Genomic DNA, 20345 nt, shown 5'->3' on the forward strand with positions numbered 1-20345 from the left:
GCGCCTGCGTCCTCTAAGCCGGCGCGGGACGCAGGCGCCTACCTACCCTCTAGTAGCGTCCTGTCGCTAGGCAACGAGCGCGAGCCCCAGGAGCAGGAGACTGCCTCGTGCTGAGAGGAAGGGGCGCGCCGCAGAGAGCGCTGGGCGAGGAGCGGAGAATTTGCAGCAGAGAGGAAGCGTGTCGGGCGGTGAGCGGCAGTAGGGCGGGGAGGAGGCCGCAGAGAGGAGAGGAGAGGCCATAGGAGAGGAGCAGAGAGGGGCGGGGTAGGATGCGCTATTGAGAGGAGGGGGCGCGCTAGGTGTGCGAGATTACCGATGGAGGGAAGGGAGCACCAGGGTAGGTGAGCAGAGACGTACAACCCAGAGGCTGTGAGAAGAGGACAGCCAAAAGGGGGAATCGGGCGGAGCTGGCAGGCTTGCGCACACAGGGAGAGAGAAAAGGGAGAGGGCTGGCCTGCGGGAGAGGAGCCTCGGGGCTAACGGCTTTAGAGCAGAGGAAGTTATAGCTACCTATAGCCTGGTATTTTCCCCGCTTAGCACCTTTGCACTTGCTGGTGACCTCTGTTTGGTTCCTGTCCACTGAAAAAAAATTGCACATCTGAGAGTTGTGAGTTGTTTTATTTGGGGACTAAACTGAGGACTTTAGCCCTGGAGATGGCCGCTGTGACAGCTCTAAGGAACTGCTCCTGCATGGAAGAAGTAGAGGGGTGGTCAGCATATGTGTGATTTTGGAGAAGGGGTACCTGCAGTCAAACACATATCTAGGTGAAAGGTTATTCTAGTCACCAGGCACAGATGACTTAATGATTTCAGTGCTTTCCTAAGTATGGGAAGATGCAAGAAACTGGGCTTATAAAATTTTTTCCTGAAAATTTCTAACTATCTGAAGGCCTGTTCTATCATTTTCTCCAGAGAACAGATTGCTTCAGTCCTGATATCCATCCTGAACTCCTTTTAGGTTGTGTTAATGACTCAGTTAACAACTGTAGTGGCTAAGCAATCCTTGTAGAATCAGCTGGCTAGCAATGTTCTTTAGTTGGCATTCCTCTCACTGTGATGTGCTCCCCACCTCCAGAAAGCCTTCCATCCTCCACCAAGCCCAACCATTTGCAGTCTTCCTTGGTTTAGTCCTTTGCGCACAGGCTAGCATTTCTCATGTTCTAATTTATGTGGGGCAGTACTGGGCAGGAGGTGCCTCAGTAAATGTTGGTTGAGTCATAGATGTTAGCATGGCACTAACAGATGGGAGGAAGCGTGAGCTCTTGCCTGGGCCCACAAGCATCGAAGTCCTGACTGATTAAGTCAAGAAATATTTGCTGAGCACTTACTGTGAGCCCAACACTAGGAATACAGTGTGAACAAAGACAATCTCTATACATATCGCCCCACCTGAATGCAAGGCCATGAGCAAGGAGGATCAGTACAAGCAGACCTCAGAGGAGCTCTGGAAAACTCAGAAAAATAGCCCCCGTCTCACTGGTGAGCATGGCCAGAGTTGGTGGGGAGTGGGCTGTAAAACACACCCCTTTAGCCCCTCTCTCTCCTGGCCTCACACTGTGGCTCTATTTCTCTGGCTCTACTGTTTTCCCATCAAGTCAGGCCAATGTATTTTGTTGAGACCATTGTTGAAAATGTGCAGTTTAGAGCAGATGCTTTCTCCAGAAAGGGTTGCCTCAGTGTGGCAGCCACCAGAGGACCAGGCAGTGAAGAGGCTTCCTGGGAAAGCAGAGATGGTGATTCTGCCCTCTGGGAAGGCCAATCCTACTGTGATAAAGGCAAAGTAGATCTGTAGCTGTGCCTTACCTGGGGATTTTGTTAAAATACATACTCTCGGAGTTCCCGTCATGGCGCAGTGGTTAACGAATCCGACTAGGAACCATGAGGTTGTGGGTTCGATCCCTGGCCTTGCTCAGTGGGTTAAGGATCCGACATTGCCGTGAGCTGTGGTGTAGGTTGCAGATGCGGCTTGGATCCCACATTGCTCTGGCTCTGGCGTAGGCCAGCAGCTACAGCTCCAATTAGACCTCTAGCCTAGGAAGCTCCACATGCCACGGGAGTGGCCCAAGAAAAGGCAAAAAGAAAAAAACAAAAAACAAAACAAAACAAAAAAACAGACTCTCCATCCATAGGTCTGAGCTGGGACCTGAGAATCTGCATTTCAGCAATCCTCAGGTGATGCAATGATGCAATGCTGCTGATCCTAGACCACACTTGAGTAGAAGGGGTGTAGAAGATAGTTTATTTAAGTGCATTGGTTAGGTGGGCCACAGATTGGCAGAAAAAGCCACCACCCATCCCCACCCTCCACCACTACCCCTAACTTAATGACTTTAAACACACATTTATTATCTTAACAGTTTTTGAAGTCCAAAATCCAAAATGAGTTTTAGAAGTCTAAAACCAAAGTGTCAGCGGGGCTGGTTCCTTCTGGAGGCTTTAGAGGAGAATACATTTCCTTCCTTTTCCACCTTCTAGATGCTACCCTTCCATTGTCACATCTCCTTCTACTGGTGTGACCTTACTGTATCCCTCTTATAAAGACCCTTGTGAGAGTTCCCACTGTGGCACAGCAGGTTAAGGATCCAGTGTTGTTGCTGTGGCAGCAGCAGGTTCGATCCTGGCCCAGTGCAGCAGCTTAAGGATCCAACATTGCTGTAGCTGTGGCTCAGATTTGATCCCTAGCCTAGGAACTTTCATATGCTGTGGGTATGGCATAGATAAATAAATAAATACCCTTGTGATTACACTGTGCCTACCTGTATAATCCAGTATAATCCCCCCCCAACTCCTTAATCACATCTGCAAAGTCCCTTTGCCACATAAGGTAACACATTTCTCTTTTTCTGGCCACATCTGTAGCATGAGGAAGTTCCTGGGCCAGGGATCAAACTGAGGCCAGGGATAAACAATGCTGGACCCTTAACCTGCTGTGCCACAAGAGAACTCCAGAGTAACATATTTCATGGGTTCCAGGTATGAGGACATGACAACTTTGAGAACTATTATTCAGCCCTACCACATTGTGTATTTCGTAAGAACAATGACATTTTCTTACTCATATTTTAATTACCAAAACCAGGAAGTTTAACTCTGATTCAGTTCTATTATGTAATCTACAATCCACATTCAGATTTCCCAACAATGTGCTTTACAGAATTCCAATTTCCTGTCCAGACCCAACCTTGGATCATGTGCTGCAAATAGTCGTTATGACTGTTTAGCCTCCTTTGATCTAAAGGCTGTTTAGCCTCATCTTTTTTTTTTTTTTTTTTTTTTGGCTTTTATGATCTTGATATTTTTAAGAGCACAGGCCACTTGCAGTCTGTCTCTCAATTTAGCTTTGCCTGATGTTTCCTCGGTCAGATTCTAGTCTTGCGTTTGCAGCCGGAATCCACAGAAATGTATTATGTCCCACTAAGAAGTGCATCACATCAGGAGATGCGTGATGTTATTTTGTCCCCTTTATTGGTGATATTTACTTTGATCACTTGGTTAAGGTTGTGTAGGCCAGGCTTCACACTGTTAAGTTTCTCTATTTCCTTTTGGAATTAATCCATAATTTGTGGGGAGAAACTCTGAGACTATATAAATATCCTATTCCTTGTCAAGTATTCACTGAATTTTAGCGCTCATTGATGACTGCTTCAGTTACACATGATGGTTACAAAATGATTTAACTCCATTGTTCTTTCCACAATTACTTATTGGCATTCTACTTTAAGAAAGAATTACCAGAGTTCCCGTCGTGGCGCAGTGGTTAATGAATCCAACTAGGAGCCATGAGGTTGCAGGTTTGATCCCTGGCCTTGCTCCGTGAGTTAAGGATCCGGCGTTTCCGTGAGCTGTGGTATAGGTCGCAGACGCAGCTCGGATCCCGTGTTGCTGTGGCTCTGGCATAGGCTGGTGGCTACAGGTCCGATTAGACCCCTAGCCTGGGAACCTCCATATGCCACAGGAGCGGCCCTAGAAAAGGAAAAAGACAAAAAAAAAAAAAATTATTTTCCCAATACATTATTTTTTTTTCTACTCTACAGCATGGTGACCTGATTATACATACATGTATACATTCTTTTTTCTCACATGATCATGCTCCACTATAAGTGACTAGATACAGTTCCCAGTGGTACACAGCAGGATCTCATTGCTTATGCATTCCAGAAGCAATAGTCTGCATCTGTTAACCCTAAACTCCTGATACTAGTCAGATTTGTTTCTGCAGATTGGAATGTGTCTATTTTAACTCCGTTCTTTTGGAGTTAAAATATGTAAGCTTCAGGAAAATGGAGATGATTAGGAATAAGCTGAGTGCTTGGCCATTTCATCTCTCAAATCATCCATTATAACAGCTCATTTTTTTTATGGCCACACCCATGGGATATGGAAGTTCCCAGGACAAGGACTGAATCCAAGTCACAGCTGTAACCTATGCCACAGCTGTGACAATGCCAGATCCTTTAACCCACTGTGCCAGGCTGGAGATTGAACCCACACTTCCACAGCAACCCAAGCTACTGCAGTCAGATTCAACCTACTGTGCCACAGCAGGAACTCCTATAACAGCTAATTTTTATTAAACATTTTTATACACCAGGCTATGTATTTCACATGTACTTATTATCTCTTTTAATCCTCACAATTATGAGATACATAGTTTTGTTATTCTGTTCCACAGATCAGGAAACAGACTCAGAGAGACTGGGTAACTTGCTGAAGATTACACAGCTAATAAACAGCAGACCCAGGACTGGAACTTAGTCTATCTGATCCCAGAGTCTGCATTCCTACTCCTACACTCCATCTCCACTCCATACTTATGGTCTAACTCAGGCTTCATTCCCTCCAGTTCTCAACATCTGATTGAGTAAATCCAGGAGCTCAACTCAACCTCGTTTCTTGCTTAAGCCATAGGGAATGGAATATTGTGTTAAGTGCTGGCAGAGCCCCTGACCAGCAGTAGCTAAAGTGCTGGGCATTTTCCCTCACTCTCCTCCTCAGGGCTTCTCAGTGGTGGTTGTGAAATATATAAGCCTGTCTTATCTGTGTCATAGATGAGTGTAAATTCCGACCTCACAATAGTGCATCTTGGTGGGTGCTCATAGCCCCTCTCGGGACCTCCTCCTTGCTCAGTTATTTCCTCCCTAATCAAGAGTAGAAATGCGTGGGTAGGTAGAGGCCTTTGTCACTCTTCAACACCAATCTGCCAAACTCTTCTCAGGCCTGATGACCCCCAGGACCTACTTTCCAACTAGGACAGATGGAGAGATTTAGAAAAAAGTTCATTTGAAGGTAAGATCTATTGGCAGGTACCTATTATTTATTGGTTCTTTGGGGAAGGGTGGGATCCAGAAACCTCTCTTATTTATCCTGAAATGAATCTGCACTGATTGGAATGTGTCTATTTTTCTTAAGTCCAATTAGATTTGTAGAACAGTGTGACTCTGTTTTGATGTTTCCCGAGCCCACTGAGATGGAAACCGAATACCTGAAGAAGTGCTTTGGAAATTGCCTGGTCCAGGCGCTGGCAGAGGTAGCAAAGGTTCAGCCCAGTGACCCCATAGAGTACCTGGCTCACTGGCTTTATCATTATAGGAAAACGGCAAAAGCCAAAGAAAAGGTATGCATACACTGAATCAGGTTGGGGTGGGCTTTTCAGCTTTCCCAGAGTAATCTGAAATGCAAGGCAGGAGTCTGGAGCTGACCTGGGGAGTTTCTTGGTTTAATTCCACTTATAAGGATAGCTTAGGTCCAGATATCCCTAAAGTCTAGGGAGTCTGGGGGCTGATGTGAGACTCCATCTCAGAGGAGTGGTGGAGCTGGTGGCCTGGAGATCCTGGAGACTGAAGCTAGTTAGTTCCAGGAGCAAACTCAGGAGGCCTGAAGGGCCTGGGGCCTATGGTCTGCCCCAGAAATGGTGCATGCTTCCCCGGCTCACCTGATTCCACTCTGTTCTATCACCACAGGGCAGGCAGGAGAAGGTCCAGCTGCAGGAAGAATATGATACTAGCCTCAAAGAAGCCAAAATAACAGAAATGCTGAAGCGAGAAGAGCGTGAGATTCAACAGGAGTGTGAAAAGTGTCCCCAGGTAGGGAGGAGGAACTTGGCACTGGGCACGCACACACCCTGTGGTGGGTACCAGGAAATCCCTAAGTCAGCTCAGCAAAGGGCACTGAGCCTCCTGTGATCCTACTCTTCCCTCCATATTCATATGCTTGTATATAAATCAATCTTATTGACAGTCCATGTCAATAAAATCCCTATCAATGAACTAAGAAAATGCTTAAAGGCAATTCCATGTTTAGATTTCAGGGGCTACCTTAGACGTTACTGGTTTAAAAAAATCAGATTTTAAAATAGTCTAGTGTGTCACTTGGAACATTCCATACAAGATCCTTTGAGCCCTTTTAAAAAATTACTCAATATTTTTCAGAAACCAAATATGGCTTCCAGTATGTCTTTTAGATATTTTATTTATTATATACTATTTACTTAAGTATTTAGTATATGCTGTTTATTTATTTATGTATCAAGCCACAGATGTCTCCTCTGTGATGCTCTCACAGTGGTCATGAATTATTAACTCAGATTACTTGGAAACAACCATATATTCATTAGTCCAACAAGCATAGCTTTTATTTATTTTTTTAAAATTTTATTTTCCCACTGTACAGCAAGGGGGTCAGGTTATCCTTACATGTATACATTACAATTACATTTTTCCCCCACCCTTTCTTCTGTTGCAACATGAGTATCTAGACAAAGTTCTCAATGCTATTCAGCAGGATCTCCTTGTAAATCTATTCTAAGTTGTGTCTGATAAGCCCAAGCTCCCGATCCCTCCCACTTCTTCCCCCTCCCATCAGGCAGCCACAAGTCTCTTCTCCAAGTCCATGATTTTCTTTTCTGAGGAGATGTTCATTTGTGCTGGATATTAGATTCCAGTTATAAGTGATACCATATGGTATTTGTCTTTGTCTTTCTGGCTCATTTCACTCAGGATGAGATTCTTTAGTTCCATCCGTGTTGCTGCAAATGGCATTATGTCATCCTTTTTTATGGCTGAGTAGTATTCCATCGTGTATATATACCACCTCTTCCGAATCCAATCATCTGTCGATGGACATTTGGGTTGTTTCCATGTCCTGGCTATTGTGAATAGTGCTACAATGAACATGCGGGTGCACGTGTCTCTTTTAAGTAGAGTTTTGTCCGGATAGATGCCCAAGAGTGGGATTGCGGGGTCATATGGAAGTTCTATGTATAGATTTCTAAGGTATGTCCAAACTGTTCTCCATAGTGGCTGTACCAGTTGACATTCCCACCAGCAGTGCAGGAGGGTTCCCTTTTCTCCACAGCCCCTCCAGCACTTGTTATTTGTGGATTTCTTAATGATGGCCATTCTGACTGGTGTGAGGTGGTATCTCATGGTAGTTTTGATTTGCATTTCTCTTATAATCAGCGATGTTGAGCATTTTTTCATGTGTTTGCTGGCCATCTGTATATCTTCTTTGGAGAAATGTCTATTCAGGTCTTTTGCCCATTTTTCCATTGATTGATTGGCTTTTTTGCTGTTGGGTTGTATAAGTTGCTTATATATTCTAGAGATTAAGCCCTTGTCAGTTGCATCATTTGAAACTGTTTTCTCCCATTCTGTAAGTTGTCTTTTTGTTTTCTTTTGGGTTTCCTTTGCTGTGCAAAAGCTTTTCAGTTTGATGAGGTCCCATGGGTTCATTTTTGCTCTAATTTCTATTGCTTTGGGAGACTGACCTGAGAAAATATTCATGATGTTGATGTCCGAGAGTGTTTTGCCTGTGTTCTCTTCTAGGAGTTTGATGGTGTCCTGTCGTATATTTAAGTCTTTCAGCCATTTGGAGTTTATTTTTGTGCATGGTGTGAGGGTGTGTTCTAGTTTCATTGCTTTGCATGCAGCTGTCCAGGTTTCCCAGCAATGCTCAACAAGCATAGCTTTTATCTCCTACAATTTTTGCCACAGTCTTCTGAAAAATACCTTGTGTCATTTTGTGCTTTCTACAAAGTACATGACATGTGGAAAGCAAATTGACTTCTTGAGCTTGATATCTGACATCTATTTAACTATCAGTCTATCCTCTGCATTAAAATCTTTAATGTAGGAGTTCTCATTGTAGCTCAGAGGGTTAAGAATCCAACAAGTATCCACAAGGATGCACTTTCAATCCCTGGCCTCATTCAGTGGGTTAAGGATCCAGAGTTGCTGCAAGCTTCGGCATAGATCACAGATGTGGCTTGATGTTGCTGTGGCTGTGGTGTAGGCCAGTAGCTGCTGCTCCAGTTCAGCCCCTAGCCTGGGAACTTCTATATGCCATAGGTGCAGCCCTAAAAAGAAAAAAAATTAAAAATAACATAAAATCTTTAATGTAGTCTTGTACAATTCACTAGCTTTTGGTAGTTTCCAAAGCCAACTTTGATGAAGACATGAGACTATTGAGCTTATGTACATTTATAGCAATGCTCAGCTTTCCTCATAATTAATAGATTTATTTTTTAAGTCTGGATGCTTTAGAAAGAAATCAAAAGAAAGTTTCCTACCACAGTTTGAAAATAGTAGTTAAAGAAATTCTCCCTCAGGAACAACTCATTCTCTGAACAGTTGTTAAGAGATGAAAGAGGTGAGATCGTTAAGCAAAAGTTGTCCTTACTTTGCTGCCCACTCTGATTCTTTTCTAACAACACGTTTCACTGTTAATAGAAACAGAAATATATAAGGCATGGAAAGACTCCCAAACTCTGCCCTGGTTTTATGATGCCTTTATTAAAAAAAAACTTTGCTCCCATCAATATTTTGATTTATCCCTTTGCATTGCACTCAGGAGGTTGTTTACCCTGTAGCAATGTTCCTTAGCAAGATGTGGATGAGTTAAAGGTTTGCTGTTCTTTTGCCAAGCAAGAAACAAAGGCAACTGTAAAGGAAGATGGGAAATGAGAGCCACTATGATGCCTGGACTGTGTGCAAGTTCTCAGTTTTAGGAAACTGTTCATTTGCAAATGATCTGGTTATGGAAATTGATTCCTTTTGTTAGAAGGAAATAAAGAGAACCCAACGGTGATCTAAAACAAAGCTTACTGCTTACCTAGCAAGGGAAAGCCATGTCATCCAAGTGCAAGTTACTCTCCTAGTATAAACTGAAAGAGCTAGATAAAGTGCAGAGAGATGGAGGTACATCAAATAGATACTGACTCACAGACTTTGAAAAACTTATGTTTTCCAAAGGAGACAGGTTGGAAGGTGGGGGATGCACTGGAGGTTTGGGATGGAAATGCTATAAAATTGGGTTATGATGATCACTGTATAACTATAAATGTAATAAAATCCATTGAGTAATAAAAAAAAAAAGACGAGATTCTAAATTCTGGTTTCTTGTTGGCTCAAACTGAACTGCAAACTATTCCTTGCTACTGTCATCTTTAGATTTCATCACTAGAGCTGTAAAATTTATCCAACATAGGCCCAGGATGGGTTGCATAAGATTTCAGCAGGCCCGCTGATTTAGCTGATGGGCTTTTATGCCTATACTGAAAATTTTTGCAAGATTTTCCTTAATATCCTAAAACCGGCAATGCTTGCATATACCTTAGAAAGTCTTTGAGTACTTCAGACTGAATACTGCTGGTCCAGTGGTTGTGTCAATAGAGGAGTAGAAACAGAGAGAGCACTATGTGTGGTAGAGATCATATCCAATTATGGGAATCAAGAAGAGAGTCACAGAGGAGGTAGCATTTGAGTCAGACCTAAAAGAATGTTGGCAAAAGTTGCCCTTGTATTGGTTTCTCTTCATTAAGCAGAGGCAGCTTTGAGTAAATAAACCATTATTCTGTTTCTAAGTCTGAAAACACAGTCCCTTTATTTATAAAGATCTGAGCCACCATGTGTTTCATGGAAACAATACATAGAGTTGCTGCACAAATTCATGGCACTTTGGAGTTAGAAGTGTCTTAGCATGTGAGCAAGTACTTTACAGCCCTCATTGCATTGCTCCACAGAGTCCACTGTTGAGTGACAATGGGCAAAGATGGGGGTAGAGGTGTCCAACAGAGCTCATGCTCCAAGGTTTCCTCCCTCAGCAGGGACTGCAATTACATGGATTCCTTTTTTTTCCCCCCTAGGGCCAGACCTTCGGCATATGGAGGTTGGCAGGCTAGAGGTCAAATCAGAGCTATAGCTGCCAGCCTACACCACAGCCACAATGACTTGTAATCTGAGCCTCCACTGCTACCTAACCACAGCTCACAGCAACGCCAGGTCCTTAACCCACTGACTGGGGCCAGGAATAGAAATCAAAACCTCATAGTTACTCATTTGATTTGCTTCTGCTGTGCCACAGCAGGAACTCAGGATTCTTTTTTTTTTTTTTTTTTTTTTTTTTTTTTTTTTTTTATCTTTTTAGGGCCTCGAGGCACGTGGAAATTCCCAGACTAGGGGTTGAATCAGAGCTGTAGCCACTGGCCGACACCACAGCCACAGCAATGCCAGATCCCACCAGATGCTTAAGCTGCTGAGAGAGACCAGCGATTGAACCTGAGTCCTCATGGATACTAGTCAGATTCGTTTCCCCTGAGCCATGATGGAAACTCCTACATGAATTCTTGATATTGTCCCATAGGTCACTGAGACTGTATTCATTTTTTTCCAATCTTTATTCCTCCATGCTTCAGTTTGGATAATTTTTATGAATATGTCTTCAAGTTTACTGATTCTTTCTCCTGCAATGTCCAATATCCTATTTAGGGAGTCAGTAAATTTTTTCTTCATTTAGGCTATCTTGTTTTTCAATTCTAGAATTTCTGTCTGGTTCCTTTCTATAATTTCTATCTTCTCTGCTGATATACTCTATCTTTTCACTAATGATGACCATTTTTCTCCTTTAAATTTTAAAAAATATTTGAGTTCCCGTTGTGGTGCAGCAGAAATGAATCTGACTAGGAACCATGAGGTTGCAGGTTCGATCCGGTGTTGCTTTGAGCTGTGGTGTAGGTCACAGATGCATCTCAGATCTGGTGTTGCTGTGGCTATAGCGTAGGCTGGCAGCTACAGCTCCGATAAGACCCCTAGCCTAGGAACCTCCATATGCCAAGGGTATGGCCCTAAAAAGACAAATAAATAAATAAATAAATTTTTAAAAATATTTGTAATCAGTTCTAAGTTCTTGTATGCCAATCTCATCATCTTTGTCATTTTGGGGTCTCTTGTATTAAATACTTTTTCTCTAGATTATGGTTCACATTTTCCTACTTCTTTACATGTCTAGTAATTATTACCTGAACATTGTAGATGATACTTTATAAGGCATCTAGATAGTGTAGTTTTCCTGTAAAAGGTGTTGAATTTTGTTCCATGAGGCAGTTAAATCATTGGTGAATTATCTTGATCCTACCAGATTTGTTTTATGCTTTGCTAGATCAGGTCTTTTTCAAGTTTGTTCAGTCTTGGGCATGAAAAAGGCATGTTGAATTTTTGCCATGCTGAGTATTTTTGGTCTCTGCTAATGACTTTTTTTGCTCTTTTGTTTTATATTTAGCCACAGATATCTGTAGCAAGCTCCACAAAGAAAACCATATTCATGCAGGAGAACACAAAACCCCTTGAGAAGGAAGCCTTAAAGCAGGAATCTCTACCAGGCACTTCCAATATGATGCCAAGAATGCCTCAACAGATTCCTTCTTCAGAACCATCTGTCCAGATTGGCCAGAATATTGAAACTCCACAAAAAATAAATTACCAGGCTTTTCAGCATGAAGTTGCTCCTGAAATGTATCCTGGCTCCAAATCCCCTCCCTAGGCTGTAGAAGGTGGATCATTCTAATGATGCTTCTGTCAAAGCTGCAAGCTGAGAAAATGGCCAACTAGAAGAGCTCTTACTTGAAGATGATAACTACTTGAATTAAAACAAGATGTGAGGAGTTTCCATCATGCCTCAGTGGAAACAAACCTGACTAGAATCCATGAGGACACAGGTTTGATCCCTGGCCTCGCTCAGTGGGTTAAGGATCTGGGGTTGCCGTGAGCTGTGTTGTAGGTCGCAGGTGTGGCTCAGATCTGGCATTGCTGTGGCTGTGGTATAGGCCAGCAGCTGTAGCTCTGATTAGATCGCTATCCTGGGAACCTCCATATGCTGCAAGTGCGGCCCTAAAAAGCCAAAAAAAAAAAAAAGAGAGAGAGAGAGAGATTTGAGATGCTGTGGAAGGAAGTGTCTGCAAGGACTCTGCAGCCCAAGTCCTGTCCTATTAGTCATGAAAACCCTTTAATCATGTGAAGATATGAAACTCACAATAAGGATATAAAATAAGTAAACAAACTAATGAGACTTTTTTTTTTTTTTTTTTTTTTTTTTTGCTGTCCCGTAGCATGCAGAAGTTCTTGGGCCAGGGTCAAACCTGAGCCACAGCAGTTAACCCAAGCCTCAGCAGTGACAATGCTGAGTCCTTAATCACTAGGTCACCAGGAAACTCCAAGATTTTTTCTTCTTGCTTTATCATTTTTCTGCAGACTAGACAGTGAAAACGTATCTATCTTATGTGTTCATATCTTAACTGAATTTTGCAATCAGGCCCCCTAGGGAGATTTACACATGTCCTTATTTTTAAAACAGTTCCAATAACAGTAAAATTTTTTCAATTATTTTCTATCTGTATTCATTCAAATATCATCTGTATTTTGATGACTGGAGATTTATATCTGTAATCAAGATTTCCTTGAACTTGATGGCCTCTTTGATATCTCTACTTGGATGACCAACAGACATCTCAAACCTAATTATGGTTGACCCTTGAACAACACAGGGTAATCCACATGTAACTTATAGTTGGCCCTCCATACTCTCAGGTTCAACTAACTGCTGGCCATGTAATACTGTAGTAGTTACTACTGAAAAGTATCTGTCCGTAAGTGGACCTGTGCACTTCAAACCCATGTTGTTCAAGGGTCACTGAAATGTAAATGGAACTCCTGATGTCCTCCCTGAACCAGTTTCTACCATTTTTAAATTTGCTCAGCTCAAAACTCTTGGTGCCATCCTTGAGTTTACTTTTTTGTGTTAGCCCTAAATCTGCTCTGTTGGCTTTGCATTTAAAATAAGAACTGAATTCAACCACTTGGATGCACCAGCCACAATCATCTTTTGCCTAGATTATTACAATAGTGTGTTAACTGATTCGCCCTTCTTCTGCCCTTGACCTTCTCTAGTCTAGCCTCAACATTAACATCAGGATGATCTTGGTAAAACATTAAGCCAGATCATGTCAAAAAGTGACTTCCCATCTCCTTCACAGAAACATTTCAGGCCTCTACTATGACCTACCAGACTCTTCTCATTCTCCATCATCTTTTTACTCTTCATATTGTTCTCTCCATGCCAGCCCCATCAACCTCTTGTTCTTCAAACATGCCAGCGTGGTTCAATCTCAGAACTTTTGTTTCTCTTCTCTCCATTTGGAAAGCTCCCATCTCCCACACACCTCAATTTCTGCAGATTCTCTTATGGAATTAAAGAAACCTCAGCTAAAGTTAGACTTGGGACAGGCATATAGGGGGAGCTCTCACTCTCCTTCATGCATCGTCAATTATTCCAAACAGGAAGAGACATTTGCCTACATCTCCGACTGGAAGGTGCCTCTACTTTACTAGCCAGCAAGAAGAATAAAACCTCTCGACCAGTAGCAGCCCAACCAGTAAGAGGCTGTAGCAGCACAACCAAGGAGAAGCCTCCATACTTTAGACTTCCTGTTTCCTCCAGCTGGCTCTGTTATCACAATCCCCCTCCCAACTGCCACCTTTCTGATATAAAAGTAAATTCCCCTTCCTCCTTCTGTGGATTTGCCTATGGTCTGAATTGCAATTCCTCTGCTGTTCCCTTCTAAATTCACTGTTGCTGGTAAAATAACTGGCTATTCTATTATTAAAGTTGACACTCTCTTCCCTTAGGTCTTCACTCGAAAGTTGCCTTTTCACTGAAGCTTTTTTAGATATCCTATCTATGCATACATCCCATTTATACTGCCACCGACAACATTTCATGCCCTCCTCCCTGTCAGTCTCCCTCAGTAGGGGGGGATTTGTCTGTTTTTACTTTGGTATCCCCAGCACCTAAAAGAATGCCCAGCATAAAGAAATGGCCAGTAAGTATTTGCTGAATAAGTGAATGAATGAACTTATGTAAGGGCTGGCAACTTATAGAAGACATATAAAAAGACCAAGCCAGCCAGTTTGGGTTGCAATTCCAGACCCCTGAACTCTTCCTCTGGCCCAGGATTGGCTGTATAATATGCAGGGCCCAGTGTAAGATGAAAATGCAGGTTGTCTTGAACAAAATTGTGTGCTTCAAGATAGTAACAGCAGAGCATTAAACCAAGCATGCAACCTTTCCAAATTCGGGTCCTGTATGACTGAACAGGTTACACACTCATGAAGCCAACCCTGCTCCAGCCATAGCTGCTGCTCACATGGAATATCTGTGATGAGACCTTGTCTTCTCCAACCATAAGATCAGGTCTTAGGATGATCAGCTCAAGTGTATCAAAGGTCACACTACTACCCTCTAAAAGGTAGGTAAGATCTCCCACTGGCCTGCCCCAAAGCTCATACAACGCTGCCACATGCAGGAGCACATGTGTGCCAAGCTTAAGGAAAATGCTCAGAACTTTGGAGTTCATGGCTACTGTGGTATCCTCTCTTTGTCTCATGGGTGTGGATGACTAGCCCAGGTTTGGGATGGAAATGGGCTCTTAGAAACTGGTGCTTATAAGTAATCAGAACTCTTGGAGCCTATGGAAAACCATACGTTCATACTGACAATAAAAATAAATAAATAGGAGTTCCCATCGTGGCTTAGTGGTTAGCGAATCCGACTAGGAAACATGAGGTTTCGGGTTAGATCCCTGGTCTTGCTCAGTGGGTTAAGGATCTAGCGTTGCCGTGAGCTGTGGTGTAGCTCGCAGATGCAGCCTGGATTCCGAGTTGCTGTGGCTCTTGTGTAGGCCGGCGGCCTCAGCTCCGATTAGACCCCTAGCCTGGGAACCTCCATGTGCCGCGGGATCGGCCCAAGAAATGGCAAAAAATAAAATAAAATTAAAATAAAAATAAATAAATGTAAGAGCAGCACTTAAGCTTTAACGTGCATGCAGACACCTGGGCAGGTTATTAAATGTTGCCAGTTCTGATTTACTAGATTCAGGTGGGATCTGAGATTCTGTATTTACAAGTTTTCTCCATCATGTCCAAGCTGCCAAGTCCAAAGACCACATCTAGAGTAGTCAAATGCTACAGCAGAGTCTCTCAACCTTGGCACTACTGACATTTTGAATATTCTTTGTTATAGTGAGCTGTCTTATGTATTGCAAGATGTTAGTAGCATTCATGGCCTCTACTCAATACATGTATAAAAATGAAAATCAAGGAGTTCCCGTTGTGGCTCAGTGGTTAACGAATCTGACTAGGAACCATGAGGTTTCAGGTTCGATCCCTGGCCTTGCTCAGTGGGTTAAGGATCCGGCATTGCCGTGAGCTTTGGTGTAGGTTGCAGACACGGTTCGGATCCCGCATTGATGTGGCTCTGGCGTAGGCCGGCAGCTACAGCTCCGATTAGACCCCCTAGCCTGGGAACCTCCATATGCTGCGGGAGCGGCCCTAGAAATGGCAAAAAAAAAAAGAACATCAAAACTGCAATGATGTGATGTGAAGTTACCTGGTGACTCAGCATGTTAAAGATCTGGTATTGTCACTGCTGTGGTATGGGTTTGATTCATATGCCATGGGTGTGACCTTAAAAAAACAGGGCTAAGGATCTCGAGTTGTGATGATTGTGGTGTAGGCCAGCAACTGCAGCTCCAATTTGACCCCTAGCCTGGGAGCTTCCATATGCTGCAGGTGCAGCTCTAAAAAGCAAAAAAAAAAAAAAAAAAAAAAAAAAAAAAAGGAAAAAAAGAAAAAACAAAAAAAAAGATAATGACAATACCAAATGCTGGTGAGGATGAGGAGAAACCAGATCACTCATATTTGCTGGTAAGAATATAAAATAGCACAGTTACTCTGGAAAAGGGTGTAGCAGTTTCTTATGAAACTAAGCATACAATTAACTGCCATGCAACCCAGCAATTGTACTCTTGGGCACATATCCCAGAAAAATTAAAACTTATTCTCACACACAAACTTTATGCAAATGTTTATAAAAGCCTTATACATAACAGGCAAAAACTAGAAATAACGCAAGTATTCTTCAGTCGGTGAATAGTTAAACTGTGGTACATTCATATCATGGAATATCATTCAGCGATAAAAAGGAATGAACTATTGATACATGAACAACTTGGATGAATCTGAAGGAAATTATGCTAAGTGTTTTTACATGATATATGACTCCACTTACATAATATTCTTGAAATGACAAAATCATGGAGATGCAGACGAGATTAGTGATTGTGGAGGGTTAAGGACAGGGGCTGGGGAAGCAAGAGATGGCTGTGGTTATAAAAGGGCAACAAAAGAAGTCCTGTGATAGAACTGTTTCATGTTTTGATTGTGGTGGTGGATATACAAAGCTACATATCTGAAAGAAACTGCTTAGAATTTAACACACATGGATACAAATAAGTACAAGTAAATGGGAACGCTAAGCCAGATTGGTGGACTGTACCAATATCAATATCATAGTAGTTCTATTGTTTTGCAAGATGTTACCATTTGTACATGGTATCTCTCTGTTTCACACAACTGAATGTAAATCTATAATCATCTCAAAATTAAAATTTTTAAAGTTGATAAAATTTTTATCTATGTACAGTCTGTTTTCAAAATCCTCAATTATACCCATAATGTATATTAACCTTTATTTATTTATTATTTATTTTTAAAAGAAAATTTTATTTATTTATTTATTTTGCTTTTTAGGGCCACTCCCGCAGCATATGAAAGTTCCCAGGCTAGGTGTCAAATCGGAACTACAGCTTCTAGCCTATGCCACAGCCACAGCAATGCAGGATCTGAGCGGTGTCTGTGACCTACACCACAGCTCATGGCAACACCGGACCCCTGACCCACTGAGCGAGGCCATGGATTGAACTCAAATCCTCATGGATACTAGTCAGATTTGTTTCTGCTGCACCATGACAGGAACTCCAAGAAATTTTTGTTTTTAATTGCAATTAATTTGGCCAATTTGTCATCTGGAAAGTTTAAACTAATTTGCACTTCCATATGAAAATTGTCATTTCTTTACACTCTTGCCACATTGAGCTAGTTATTTTATTTTCTTCCAACCTTATACGTGAAAATTAGTCAAGTTCTTTAAGTATATTCTGGATACTGAACCCTTATCAGACATGTTTACAAGTACATGCTATTATTATTATTATTATTATTATTTGTCTTTTTGCCTTTTTCTGGGGCTGCTCCTGCGGCAAATGGAGGTTCCCAGGCTAGGGGGTCTAAATGGAGCTGTAGCCGCCAGCCTACACCAGAGCCACAGTAACATGGGATCTGAGCCTCATCTTCGACCTACACCACAGCTCACGGCAACACCGGATCCTTAACCCACTGAGCAAGGGCAGGGATTGAACCTGCAACCTCATTGTTCCTAGTCGGATTCGTTAACCACTGTGCCAGATGGGAACTCCCATGCTATTATTATCCCCTTTTAACCTGTAAGAAACTGAGGCATTAGGTAGCCTGCCTGAGCCATGTGATTAGAAGGGGGGAAAGCCAGTGTTCAAATCCCAACAATTTGGTTCCAAAAGGAGGGCTTGAACTCACTCATAAGCACCTTGCTCAGAAGAGCAGCCTTGGAAATAAAGGGTTAAGGGCACTTGGCTCAGGAGCCTCAACCCTCTTCCACCTGAGATGGGTCTACACTAAGGTTCAGGACAAACCAATTCCTGACTGGTTAACAGATTCTCACAGGCTTTACCAAGAGCTAGCCTTGCCCAAGGATTGAAGATGGCAAAATGAAATGACCATGTGCCTCTCCCCTCCAACCCAGGGCAGTGCTTGGAGGTCGCTGCCAGTGCTTGGGCTGCTCCCTCTGATGGACACATTCTTTCTAACAGGAACTGAATGCCTTTACTCAGGTTACAGTCTTTCTCGCCTCTCTAAGATCATGATGTGTCTCACCTCTGACCAGGCTGGCTTTGCTTTTACTGGGCAACTGATGAGCAACTGAAGAAAGACCACCTTCTTCTCCTCTCCCCACGAGTTCTCATGGTTGGCAGTGCGATTCACCCATCCTGTGGAGCAATCAAGGGCAGCCGTGATGGACAGGAGCAGTAAGGGATTCAGTGCTTAGGACATGGGAGATGTTCAATGACCACAGTAAGAGTCCTAAAATGGGAGAGATGACAGCACAAACAAAGGCAGGTGGACAACACCACAAAGAACCTTTCAGACCAGGAGAAGGGCACATGCAAAGGCACAGGCACAAGACTAAAGGCTCTCTAACGCATAAGCATTAGGAATAGCCAGAGAGGCTCAGGGTGCTGGGGGAGGGCAGGACCTGAGATAGCCTGGAGAAGCGGAATCCACAGTGAGTTGGAAGGAGAGGTCTAAAACAGCTACAGATTTTGTTTAGGGGGAAGTTAAGGGGCTACGTAAGTTCACTCCCAAATGATGCCTGCTTTTGAAGTGACTTTAAATCAGGAACTCGGAGTTCCCGTCGTGGCGCAGTGGTTAACGAATCCGACTAGGAACCATGAGGTTGTGGGTTCGATCCCTGCCCTTGCTCAGTGGGTTAAGGATCTGGTGTTGCCGTGAGCTGTGGTGTAGGTTGCAGACGTGGCTCGGATCCCTCATTGCTATGGCTCTGGCGTAGGCCGGTGGCTACAGCTCCAATTAGACACCTCGCCTGGGAACCTCCATATGTCACGGGAGTGGCCCAAGAAATGGCAAAAAGACAAAATAAAGAAAGAAAGAAATAAATCAGGACCTCTCCCAAAGAGACAGGGTCCAGGATGGAGCACATCTTCTCCCAGAGGGTATGTGCTCATTAGACCTTCCATACCCTTCAAAAGGGAATACAGCAAGTTCATTCCTCCACTTATGTTTAAAGAAAGAAAGGGATGTAACTTACAAGCATTATCTTCACTATCAATAATAACTGTCTTACTCTGGACATTGTATATGAGCCAAGCTCTATGCTAGGTGCTTAAGTGCATTATCTCCTTTAAATCTTCTTTTTTTTTTTTTTTTTTGGTCTTTTTTGGGCCACACTCGCAGAATATGGAGGTTCCCAGGCCAGGGGACGAATCAGAGCTGTAGCCACTGGCCTACACCACAGCTCACAGCAACACCCAATCCTTAAACCACTGATGGAGGCCAGGGATCAAACTTGGGTCCTCATGGATGCTAGTTAGATTCGTTTCCACTGAGCCATGATGGGAACTCTGTTATCTCCTTTAATCCTCAAAACACTGGAGTTCCTGTCATGGTGCAGCGGAAACAAATCTGACTAGGAATCATGAGGTTGTGGGTTTGATCCGTGGTCTTGCTCAGTGGGTTAAGGATCTGGCGTTGCTATGGCTGTGGCTGTGGCCAGCAGCTGTAGCTCCAATTAGTCCCCTAGCCTGGGAATCTCCATATGCCGTGGGTGTGGCCCTAAAAAGCAAAAAAGAAAAAGAAAAAGTCTCACAACACTGCACAAGATGATTCAGTACTTGCCCCCATGTTATGGAGGAAACAACTAAGGTTCAGGAGTTGATGGCTGGTGATCAAAGGTCATACAGCCAGGAGGTGGCACTTGGGTCTCTCAGGAGCCCACATACTTGACTGCCAGGTAGTGCTGCTTAAGCCTTTCTAATAAAAGAAATTTAATTCCTCTGTCCATGAATATTTTGCTCCAAGTCAACTGCAGTCTTTTTCTTACCTCTCAGATGAAATGAAATTTTCAAAGAACTTTCATGTTATTGAGAGCATATGCATATTTTATTGTCTTGATTATCAGACAAAATTAACTGACACTCTAAGCATTTATAACCCCAAGTAGGATACTTCAAAATCATGTTAGGAGTTCTCAATGTGCCACAGCAAGTTAAGAATCCAGTGTTGTGGTTTTCCCGTTGTGGCACAGTGGAAACGAACCCGACTAGGAACCATGAGGTTGCAGGTTCGATCCCTGGTTTTGTTCAGTGGGTTAAGAATCCGGCCTTGCCATGAACTGTGGTGTAGGTCACAGATGCGGCTTGGATCCTGTGTTTTGCTGTGGCTGTGGTGCAGGCTGGCAATCGCAGCTCTGATTCGACCCCTAGCCCAGGAACTTCTATATGCCAGAGGAGCGGCCCTAAAAAACAAACAAAGCAAAACAAAAATCCAGTGTTGTCTCTGCAGCCAGGG

General features: G+C 43.0%; 1 protein-coding gene across 1 annotated transcript; it reads left to right on the forward strand.

Annotated features, from left to right (window-relative positions):
* Positions 1-68: 68 nt before the first annotated feature.
* DYDC2 (DPY30 domain containing 2) lies at positions 69-15175 on the forward strand. Its single transcript, XM_003133090.5, has 5 exons — positions 69-188; positions 5216-5286; positions 5410-5614; positions 5961-6083; positions 11554-15175. Exons 3-5 carry the CDS (start codon positions 5447-5449, stop codon positions 11812-11814), a joined length of 552 nt encoding a protein of 183 aa, XP_003133138.1. The 5' UTR covers positions 69-188; positions 5216-5286; positions 5410-5446; the 3' UTR covers positions 11815-15175.
* Positions 15176-20345: the final 5170 nt, after the last annotated feature.

The sequence above is a fragment of the Sus scrofa genome, chromosome 14 (genome assembly GCF_054392235.1).
Source record: "Sus scrofa isolate SSC_HxYL_T2T_F1_AM1 chromosome 14, Sscrofa_HxYL_maternal_Yorkshire_Landrace_v2.0, whole genome shotgun sequence".
In the NCBI taxonomy this organism is placed as follows: Eukaryota; Metazoa; Chordata; class Mammalia; order Artiodactyla; family Suidae; genus Sus; species Sus scrofa.

What these genes read in the sequence shown, in the direction of transcription:
- DYDC2 (XM_003133090.5), top strand. Translation starts at nt 5,447, where the DNA reads ATGTTTCCCGAGCCCACTGAGATGGAAACCGAATACCTGAAGAAGTGC. An exon ending in CGGCAAAAGCCAAAGAAAAG is followed by an intron (nt 5,615 to 5,960) that starts GTATGCATACAC and finishes CTATCACCACAG; the next exon opens with GGCAGGCAGGAGAAGGTCCA. An exon ending in AGTGTGAAAAGTGTCCCCAG is followed by an intron (nt 6,084 to 11,553) that starts GTAGGGAGGAGG and finishes TTTTATATTTAG; the next exon opens with CCACAGATATCTGTAGCAAG.